The sequence below is a fragment of the Cucurbita pepo genome, chromosome 9 (assembly GCF_057944985.1).
Source record: "Cucurbita pepo subsp. pepo isolate OVF chromosome 9, ASM5794498v1, whole genome shotgun sequence".
In the NCBI taxonomy this organism is placed as follows: Eukaryota; Viridiplantae; Streptophyta; class Magnoliopsida; order Cucurbitales; family Cucurbitaceae; genus Cucurbita; species Cucurbita pepo.
The window spans coordinates 1,451,272-1,462,385 of NC_141806.1; the positions used below are offsets into that span (position 1 = coordinate 1,451,272).

Here is an 11,114-nt window from a genome sequence, read left to right on the forward strand (position 1 = left end):
TTCCAAACTTTTGTGATTCACGACCATTCAGTTAATGATTGAATAACACGAAACATTCTTTATAAGAGTATAAAAATTTCTCTCTAACAGAGGCATTTTAAAACGGTGAGAGTTAAAACAGACAATATCTACTGACAGTGGGTTTAGACAATTATATAACTTTTGGTTGGAGGTTTGGTTGAATTGAAATAGGCACGAGGAAGCTAAAATCATGTTTGTTACATAGTTTTCAATATTTATTTGTCCCCCGACGTTATCTTGTTTTCTAGATAAATGTTTTACTTATTGCTTGACTGTCGTTAAAAAGAAGCTTTTTCCTATACAAGAATTGCAGGTCTATTGTTTTGTTTTGGAATTACGGAAAGCAAAGTTTCAACAAGTTGATCACTTCCCGACAAAATTTCAAACAAAAAAGTTAGACTTTTTACTTCATTGATTTTACTTCACTTTACTCAAGATTCATAAAAATAGAGGCAGGACGGGCAATGACCACTCGTTTAATAGACAACAAGCTACGAATTTAACAAACTAAAGCAGTAGAATGTGTTAAGGATTGTTGGGATGGAGTCTCACATTGGCTAATTTAGGGAATGATCATGGGTTTATAAACAAAAAATAATATCTTCATTGGTACGCGACGTTTTGGGAGAGCACAAAGCAAAGTCATGACCTTAACTATCAGCCCAGGTATTTAAATTAATTAATTCTAATATCAGCCCAGGTATTAATTACACGACCTTGACTATCAACTACAGATTGGTTGAAATTGAAACCATTTAAGTTGAAAGCCATAGTGCTAATACCTAAAGTGGTGAACCAGATACCTACTACAGGCCAAGCAGCTAAGAAGAAGTGTAAAGAACGAGAGTTGTTGAAACTAGCATATTGGAAGATCAATTGGCCAAAATAACCATGAGCAGCTACGATATTATAAGTTTCTTCCTCTTGACCGAATCTGTAACCTTCATTAGCAGATTCATTTTCTGTGGTTTCCCTGATCAAACTAGAAATTACCAAGGAACCATGCATATCACTGAATAGGGAGCCGCCGAATACACCAGCTACACCTAACATGTGGAATGGGTGCATAAGGATGTTGTGCTCAGCCTGGAATACAATCATGAAGTTAAAACTACCAGAGATTCCTAGAGGCATACGGTCAGAAAAGCTTCCTTGACCAATTGGGTAGATCAAGAAAACAGTAGTAGCAGCTGCAACAGGAGCTGAATATACTTACCAAAAATAAATATAAATTGCATAATATTCCGTAATAATTAGTCCATTTAATATTTTATAAACTATATACTAAAATTAAATATTTCCCCAGTTAAGCTCCAACTTACTTACCAAAAATAAAGCGAAAATGATAGGAAACAATAGCATTTGTTATCATGCCAAAAATAAATATAAATTGCATAATATTCCGTAATAATTAGTCTATTTAATTTTTTATAATCGTAAAATTATATATATATATATATATATATATATATATAATTTACAACAAACTTTTTATACGGGAAGAAGGAAGATTTAAACCTCTGACCAAAAAAAATTGAATTTATTAAATTATGGAAATAAATTAATTATAAAGAATTTGGAACAAAAGGACAACCTAATAAAAATAAAAATAAAAAATAATAATTTTTGGTAAGGCACGAAATTTTCTCCGAATAGAAAAGGAAATAAATCAAGGGGAATAAGAAAAGGCCAAATAGCGTAGATGCGCACTAAATTTAATATTATATATTATACCTTTCTTATTTATTTATTTATTTATTTATTTATAACTATTTTTTTAAAGCTTGGTTTGGTTGTACTTTATACCTTGTACTTAATTCCATTTATTGGTTTTTTTTTAATGGAATGAATATTTTATTAGGAAATAATTTATATTCATTTTAATTCAAATAAAGCGGTCGGACACGAAGATAAGATAACATTATATTTTAGGTTTAATTAAAATCTTATTATTAGGTCGGATTTTAATGTTTTATGTTATTTTTCTTGGCACACGAGCTTCATCGATAAAAGTAGAACTTCTACTGATGCAAATCGTGCATACAGGTAGAAGTTCTATTTCTATTGATGCGAGCTTGTGTTCGTTGGGAAAAGAGTGAATATGTTGACCCATTATGTTTTTTTTTTTTGTTTTTTTTGTTTTCTTCGGTGCATAAAATTTTTTGTTCGAAATGACGATAGTGTGTAAAAAATTATTATAGTCATTTGATGCATGTAGTAGATTTACGAGCAGGTAAAAAGTGCTACGGTCCTGCAATTATGATAGCTACTTAGGTAATTACGTTTGTAACTAGAGGGGCGGAGTGGTTATCATGTCTATGGTAGTGCACTTAGACAAATTTAGACGAGACAAATATAGGTCGCCTAGGATACTTGAATACTTTTTGACCTTAGGCCACTTTGAGAGACGAGACAGATATAGATCATTTTTTACTAGGTTTTGATATGTGGGTTACGTTACGTTAATCTCAACTAGGACACTCTCAAGTTTGTTTTGGTCCCCATGGGACACTTGCGCACTTTTTTTTACCCTTTTAGGTCACTTTAAAGTTCTCGAGAGACGAGATAGATGCTTTCGTACCTCCCAGTGCACTTCAATACATTTTAGGTGGTTGAGGTAGCTTTGATAATTAGGTTATGTTCGACTATGGCACATCCAATTTTGTCTTGGTCCGCACGGGACAATTCGATACTTTTTTCTTGTACCCTTTTAGACCGCTTTGAAGTTTCTAGGAACGAAAGTACGTTTTGAAATCATTTCTAGCTAGTTTTTAGTCTTCACGTGCAATTAGATACCTTTTAGATATTGAATTAGCTTCAAGAGGTGGGATATGTCTCGTTAGACTTGACTAAGAGCACGATGAAGTTTATCTTAGCTCCTTAGGAAACTTAAGCACTTTAAATACACAGTTTAAGACATTTCATACCCACTTTCGAGATGTTGATAATTTTTTATTTGTTTCATTTTTCTTGTAAATTAATTACTTCGTATGAAACAAAAAATGGAAATTTGTGACGATTTATAGTTTTTCTGTGAAATTTTTAATTAGAATTTAAAATCTCGATGAATAAATTAGTTAGAGACCGAATATGTGAGATATTTAAAACTATGACACTAATGAAAATGAGAGGCCAAAGTGGACAATATTTGCTAGCAGTGGGCTTGGGGCATTATAAATGATATTAGAGCCATCGAGCTGTGTCTTAGGCTGTTACAAATGATATCAGGACCAGACATCGGGTGGTGTGACAGCGAGGATAATGACAATACGTAATGGGCCCAATTATAATTACACGTATGAAACTTAATGTTATATCAATTATTGGAGATGAAAATTAATTTAGTTGAATCAAATGGTCCCAACCAACGGAGTTCCCATTTCTTCTTCACTTCAACCAAAACCGTCCTAATTAAATAGGCATGAAAAGAGCGTGGTGGGGGCAACAATTATATTGGTGATGCATGAATGAACCGAGACTCCATCTTAATGACAGTGATCCTCAGAATATGATGATAAAAAAAGAATTTAAAGTTACTATCTATACTAACAATGTGTACATTTTTTTCAATCGCTAAATCATAATAACTCTATAGATGATCGTGAATATGAAATAAAAATAAAAATAAAATTTTAAAAAAATTAAAATAAAATATTTTTAAAGAATAAAATAAAGAACATTTGTCAACCATTATAAAAGTTAAAAAGACAAAATATAATTTAGGAACATATATTAGATATACTTAGGTGACCAATGTGATGAGGTGGAAGGAAAGCATTGGGCCACGTGTGAAAGTTGGTGAACTGTAATTGATGTCTGGCAACCAACACCGGGGACGATTGGTCGAAATCTAGTGGTGTTGATGCCTTGGATGTGATGGGGGTATGATTGTAATAAATGAATTTTCTGCGTTAATTACTAAATGAAGTGGACCAACAAAATTTCCAACTCAAAAATGTCGGCCGAATAATTATTCGAATTTTCTATTTTCTATTTCTTCATTTTTTATTCATTTTCATTAATCATCTATTTGAAAATAAGCTCTCGTTATATTAAAAATTGATTTAAGTCGACTGAAAAGGGAGCTAGGCATAATGTGTGAGATCCTATATCGGTTGGAGTTGGAGACAACATTTCTTATGAGGGTGTAAAAACCTCTTTCTAATAGACGTGCTTCAAAATTTTGAGGCTGATGATGATACGTGATGGGCCAAAGCAAACAATATTTGCTAGCGGTGGGTTTGGGCTGTTACAAACGGAATCAGAGCTAGACATGGAGCGATGTGCCAACAAGGACGTTGGGCTCTCAAGGGGGGTAGATTGTGAGGTTCCACATTGGTTGCGGAGGGGAATGAAGGACGTGGAAACCTCTCTCTAGCATACGTGTTTCAAAACTGTGAGATTGATGGTGATACGTAACAGGCCAAGCGGTGAGCTTAGGCTGTAACTTCCTTGACCTTCCGGCACTGGGCAGGCGTCAGCCCCCATACATCGTCTTACGACTTTGCGGAGTCTTGTGTTTTTGGTAAACAGTCGCCCGGGCCTGGTCATTGTGACCCCCTTTGTGAGGAGGCACCCCTTCTCCCGAAGTTACGGGGCTATTTTGCCGAGTTCCTTAGAGAGAGTTGTCTCGCTCCCCTAGGTATTCTCTACCTACCCACATGTGTCGGTTTTGGGTATAGGTACCCTTTTCTTGAAGGTCGTTCGAGCTTTTCCTGGAAGTATGACATGGGTTACTTCAGCGTCGTAGCGCCTGGTACTCGAACATTGGCTCGAGGTATTTTCTCTACCCCTTCTTACCCTGAAAAAACAGGGGCCTCTTGCGTCATTGAACCGATAACCATCTTTCGGCTAACCTAGCCTCCTCCGTCCCTCGGGACCAACAAGGGGTAGTACAGGAATATTCACTTGTTGTCCATCGATTACACCTTTCGACCTGATCTTAGGCACTGACTCACCCTCTATAGACAAACCTTGCGGAGGAACCCTTCGATTTTCAGGGCATTGGTGATATTACAAACGCTATCAAAGTCAGACACCGAACGATGTGTCAGCGAGTATGCTGACCCTTAAAGGATGGATTGTGAGATCCCATATCAATTGGAGCGTGTGCGATATGTGAGGTAAGAAGAGCACGGAGGAGAAAAAGAAAGATAGTCATAATTGTTAGTGGATAAATGTGGCTTTCATATTTGAAATGAGTGCTTAATTTGGACGTTGACAAGAACCCAAACAAGTTGTGAGTTTTGCTAACCACCCCTCCATATTTATCTTTCTTAGATTCAAAGCATCTCATTTCAATAATTATCTAATAATTATTAGAGTGTCGTATGTCCACCATCTTCCGGTTCGTCACCGAACCACATCCTATTAGAAAAAGGGCTGTAATTATTCATGCTCAAGATCAGACTGCAATGATATCTAAATTTAATATCAAATGGCTTCAACATTCCTTTGCATCCCTGTATAGACTAACACAGATCATTTTAGCATGTTTTATCATTATTCACATGCTCTAAGAGATCACGAGTACACACGATTGCTTCAAGATAAACACATCGAGCCATATGTACTCTTCAAACAAGTGGGTCGTGTTAATAATAGCCTATTTCAAATATCATTTGGGCCGAGCCATGTTAATAACAGCCCAATTCTAAATATACAAATTGGGCCGGGTCGTGTTGATATTAGCCCATTTCTAAATGTTATTTGGGCCGGGCCGAACCCATTGGAAGCCCAAAAGTCTGACCGACGATGAGTTCTGGACTGTTTCACTCCGGAATCGGCGAGTCAACTCACCGATTCAAAGCGGCGGCATCAACTCCATTGTCGATACATCTGAGTTAATCTATTCAAAATCCACACAGCCCCAGATGGTTGTTCTACTCTCAGCTTCAGCTTTCGCGATCTCTGAACTTCTCTTCAGGTGAGTCAATTTCCACCCATTTCTTTCACTTTGCTGGAAAGTTAACGAAATTATGTACAACCCTTATGCTAGCTCAACTTTATATTCCATCCGGAGTAAAGGGTATCTTCCCAATTACTTAAACGAGCGACCCATCTTCTTAAATGAAAGATGTAATGGAAACCCATTGCATCTTTCATCATCATCATCATGTTGTTCTTGTTGTGTTTGCTATGCATTTCCAACACACAGATTGCCTGTAGGCCCTAGCCTTTTATATGGGTCGAGGCAATCCACCCTGCTTAAATGGTCGATTTCTAGGAGGTTGATGTTGTGTGGCCGAAATCGGTTCTGTTATACGCTTCCGGAATATGGGCATGTTCTGGATTGTTGTGAGGTTCCTTTCTCTATTGTTGATGATAAGGCTTGTCATTGTAGTGAGGGAAGGAGATATAGACAATGTTGTTTGAATTCGGAGGGTGATTTTGAATGCGACGAATCGGATGGATTCGATGAAGAGGACATTGCTGAGGCAATGATCAGTTTGATAAGGGAGGGTTTTGGTAGTCAGGGGAAAAATAGGTCGTCTAAGAGGGTGGAAGTGGGAAACCGAGGAAAGTCCGGAGCTAAGGAGAGTAGTTTAAGTTCGTCGAGAATGGTAGAACTCGAGAAAAGGGCGAGGAGAGGTGTTGAGGATAAAAGGTTAAGTTCATTTGAAAAGATAAGAGTAGATAGAAAAAGAGAGAGTGGAAATCGTCGCGACAAAGAAGAGAGGAACAGTGAACAGAATAATAAAGTCGGATCGATCGCGGTTGAGTTAAGGAAAAATGGATATAAACTGAACGGAGATCAGTTAGTTCATTCAAGAGGGGATGGTCAGAGTTTGAGAAAAGAAGGGTCTACTTGTTCATCTTATTACTCTCTCTCGTCCTCTGGGGATGTTGAGGAGGATGCTGAAGTGGAAGACAAGAACGTGCAATTCGTTGAGGAATTTTCCGGTGGGTACAGGTACGACTCCGTGAGTGATTTAGGAGAGGAATTAGATGGGCGGATCAAGGAAGAATACAAGAGTCAAGGAGATGATGAGAAGGGGCGAGAAGAGGAATCCGTGCGAGGTGATATTACAGAACGGAATCATGCTAATTGGCATTTGAGGAAGAACTCTGAGACGAAACCTAGTCAAGGATCAACACGAGTAACATCCTCTATAAGTGAAACCTCTGAGACGAACTCGAGATTGTCAAGGACTAGGGAAAGTGATCATGGAAGTACTTCAAGTTCCAAGAAGAAGTTCGTTGACAAGGAAGAGGAGTTGAAAATGGTGGCGACTTTGAACGAGCAATCGAAACAAAATGTATCAGGTAATAAAGTGGGTGGTGTTTATATAAATGAAGGGAAAAAACTTGCTGAAGTATCAGAAATACGGCACGGTAAAGCTGAAGAAACTTCTCGTTCTCAGAAACGACTTACTATTAAGAATGAAAAGCTAGAATTAGATGCAAATCTCGTCAAGAAAGCAAGCAATAGTAGTCATGAAACTGTTCGTCCTGTCCTTCAAGAAGAAAGTTCGAGACGGACTTCATCGGAAAATAGGAAAACCGAGAGAGAAAGGACCTCTCATCAGATAAGTGAGTCGAATGCAGTGATTAACGCAAGTGAAAGTACCGACGTCCACGTAACTTCTAATCAAGAGGTTGAAGAAAGACATCATCAAATAGGAAATCATGCCATTGGGGAAATGGGTTCAAGACAAAAATTTCTTCATCTTGGTGTTATATCAGTAGCCAAAGATGGTAGTACCAACACGACCAACACGACCAACACCTCTGTTTCAAGTTCCGAAGTTAGAACACGAAACGAGGAACAAAATGCAGCATCAAACCTCGTGGCTAAAGACAAAAAGTCTTCGATGGTACATAAAGCTTCTCCGAGCGTTATCTCCAGAAAAGGTTCCCAAGATGCCACGAACGTTTCACTGCTTCACGGGACTGATAAAATTTCTTCGACGTATTCTGAAAAAACATTTGAAAATAGAATCTTCGAGCAAGAAACTAATAGATCATCAGTGGAAAAAACTGTCAAGGAAACCGTAATAAGAACGGGTCGAAATAACCATCGTGTGGTGCAATCTGAATCAGGAAACGAGGTTAGAGATCATGCAACAAAGTTAAAAGTTCATGGATCGTTTAATTTAAGTTCCGAAAGTAGTTACCAACGGATTGACGTGAATGAGCAAGAAAGTAAAGGCTCGCAGGCTATGTTAATGCCTCCGCCATCTCAGCTTGTAGCTAGAAATCCGTCGCGAACAGAGTCTACTAGTGAAATGGCAAGCCAAATAGTTTCGAGAAGAGCATCAGGAAGTTCGGGTGCTTCCTACGTGCAGTCAGGGGGAAGTCCAGTTTTGCACGGCAAGTCCTACAGAGAAAGCGGGGTAGACGAGAGTACTGGGGAGCCAACCTACCTTATCAATCCTGGTGATACTCTAGGCTCAGCTGACCATTTAGAGAGGTCGTCCGCACCGTTCGTTGGGGAGTCCATTGAGAAGTCCAGGAATGAACCGTTGATTTCCGGAATCCAGAAGGAAGACAATGTCTCTGAAGTAGATTTACTGCATGAAGAGAAGCATGAACAAAAGAATTTTGTAGATTATCAAACGAAGGACCATGACTCGAAGCTCTCATCACGGAGTTCGGGAAGCAAGGGTCCTTCTGATGAAATGTGGCATGTAATGGACTCGACTACTGAGCAGCAGCCTCTGAAAACTGAAGATCCTGAGACTAGTGCACACAGTGAGAATGCAATTGTCAAGAGAAGTGGCAAATCCTTGTGGAATGTCATTTCGGATATAGTTCGTCTCCGTTGGGCTTCACGTGCCGAAACCTCTGATTCAGCTGTAAGATCAGGTGGAAGAAATTCACCAAACGAGTCTGTTAGTAACGAGACATGGTTTTCTGGCCGTGAACACGAGGAAACTGATAATACAAGAATCGGAAGAACCACAGTTTCTCAATTCACTTCGTCGGATCGGTTAGAAGAACCGAAAAATACATATCACGAAGTAGATACCCCACCTTCCCCAAATGTAATGGGGATCGAGCCATCAAGTGAAACTTTGTTAATTTCTGGAGAGGCGATCTTAACAGATGGTAGGAAGGTTGACGTTATTTCTTCTGGTTCGGATATCGAACGGTCATCATTACCACTGTCTCCCCGAGGTTCTCTCGTTATCGACGAAATTTCTCATAGTGGTAAAACAGATGCCTCTGCAAGCAGCTCGGCTGAGCGGTTGGGGCGTTCTTCTGATGCAACATTACTAGAGATGTCAACAACTGGAACCAAGGATGGGGAAGTGAAACAAAGGAAGCTTCAAAGAAACAAGCAAGTTCTTAAAGATCGATTCGACGAATGGGAAGAAGCATACATACTCGAGACTGAGCAGCGAAAAATGGACGAAATGTTCATGAGGGAAGCGCTTGCTGAAGCCAGGAAGGCGGCTGATACCTGGGAGGTACCTGTGGGAGCAGTATTGGTGAAGCATGGAAAAATTATCGCTCGTGGCTGCAACCTGTAAGTACTTCGACAGAACGCCTATCTCGTTCAGTTAATCGCTTTCGTTTGGATACTGACAAGTTCATATTGTAGGGTCGAGGAGCTGCGAGATTCCACAGCCCATGCCGAAATGATTTGTATTCGGGAGGCTTCAAAGCAATTAAAGTCATGGAGACTGGCTGTAATTTTCTGTTACTAGTTTGATCACTTACTAGTTTAAGGGGCTGTTTTTGACTTAGACCATTTCGTACGTTCACAGGAGACGACGCTGTACGTGACGCTTGAACCGTGCCCTATGTGCGCTGGAGCGATACTACAAGCACGAGTTGAAAACCTTGTGTGGGGAGCACCAAATAAGCTTCTTGGAGCTGATGGCAGCTGGATCAGGTAAGCCATTTTACTATCAAACTTCTTGGAGCTGCTATCTTAGGTTCATCAATGGATACTCATCCATTCTCGTTTGCTCTGTGCTTTGTTCGAGTCTTTACAGACTTTTTCCTGATGGTGGCGAGGTAAATGCCTCCGAACAGGCTGAGAAGCCTGCTGCACCTGTGCATCCGTTCCACCCGAAAATGACGATACGACGAGGTATATTGGCGTCGGAATGTTCTGATGTAATGCAACACTTCTTTCAGCTAAGGAGGAGAAAGAAAAAGAAGGAAAACACTCCACCTCTAACCATTGCTCATCATCATCATCCATCAAAATTTATTTCTAAGATGCATAATATTTTTCACATATTGTTCTGTTTGTAATGGAAATGAGATGATGAGAGACCACATGTTGTTTTGTATGTAACAATAAGCGAGGTGGATTTATAAAAATCATTATCAACTCATTGAAACATCCAAATTCACCGGTAGCAAATATTGTTCACTTTTGTATTGTGCCAGTCCAAATTCACCACTAGCAAATATTGTTCACTTTGATCGGATGCGTGTTGTTGCTAGTCTCACACTCGGTAGATGTTTTGCACTTTTAGAATGAATGTTTAGTTATTCTCTCTATGGGGGCAGGTCTATGCCCTACGAATCTCGCCCCAAATCACCCCTTTGGGGCAGGTCTATGCCCTACGAATCTTGCCCCAAATCACCCATTTGGGGCAGGTCTATGCCCTACGAATCTCGCCCCAAATCACCCCTTTGGGGCAGGTCTATGCCCTACGAATCTCGCCCCAAATCACCCCTTTGAGGAGGCAGGTCTATGCCCTACGAATCTCGCCTCAAATCACCCCTTTGAGGAGGCAGGTCTATGCCCTACGAGGAGGCAGGTCTATGCCCTACGAGGAGGCAGGTCTATGCCCTACGAGGAGGCAGGTCTATGCCCTACGAGGAGGCAGGTCTATGCCCTACGAGGAGGCAGGTCTATGCCCTACGAGGAGGCAGGTCTATGCCCTACGGAAAAAAAAATTGGGGCAGGTCTATGCCCTAGTGAAAAATGTTCTCCACCCTCTCTCAAGTTTGTTGAGAGTCTATATGCCCTACCAAATTTTCCATCAATTTAGGGGCGGAAAAATGTTCTCCACTCTCTCTCCATCTAAACCTGGAATTCCTTTTAATAGGTAGCCGTAAAAATTGTTCTCCACTCTCTCCCATCTAAGCAGGAAATTCTCTAGTGTCCATAAGTTTGGTTAGGGGAT

General features: G+C 39.8%; 1 protein-coding gene across 1 annotated transcript; it reads left to right on the top strand.

Moving 5' to 3' along the window:
- The first annotated feature begins 5,812 nt into the window (after positions 1 to 5,812).
- TADA (tRNA arginine adenosine deaminase) lies at positions 5,813 to 10,365 on the top strand. Its single transcript, XM_023686017.2, has 4 exons — positions 5,813 to 9,493; positions 9,569 to 9,656; positions 9,735 to 9,862; positions 9,966 to 10,365. Exons 1-4 carry the CDS (start codon positions 6,000 to 6,002, stop codon positions 10,228 to 10,230), a joined length of 3,975 nt encoding a protein of 1,324 aa, XP_023541785.2. The 5' UTR covers positions 5,813 to 5,999; the 3' UTR covers positions 10,231 to 10,365.
- The last annotated feature ends 749 nt before the right edge of the window (positions 10,366 to 11,114 follow it).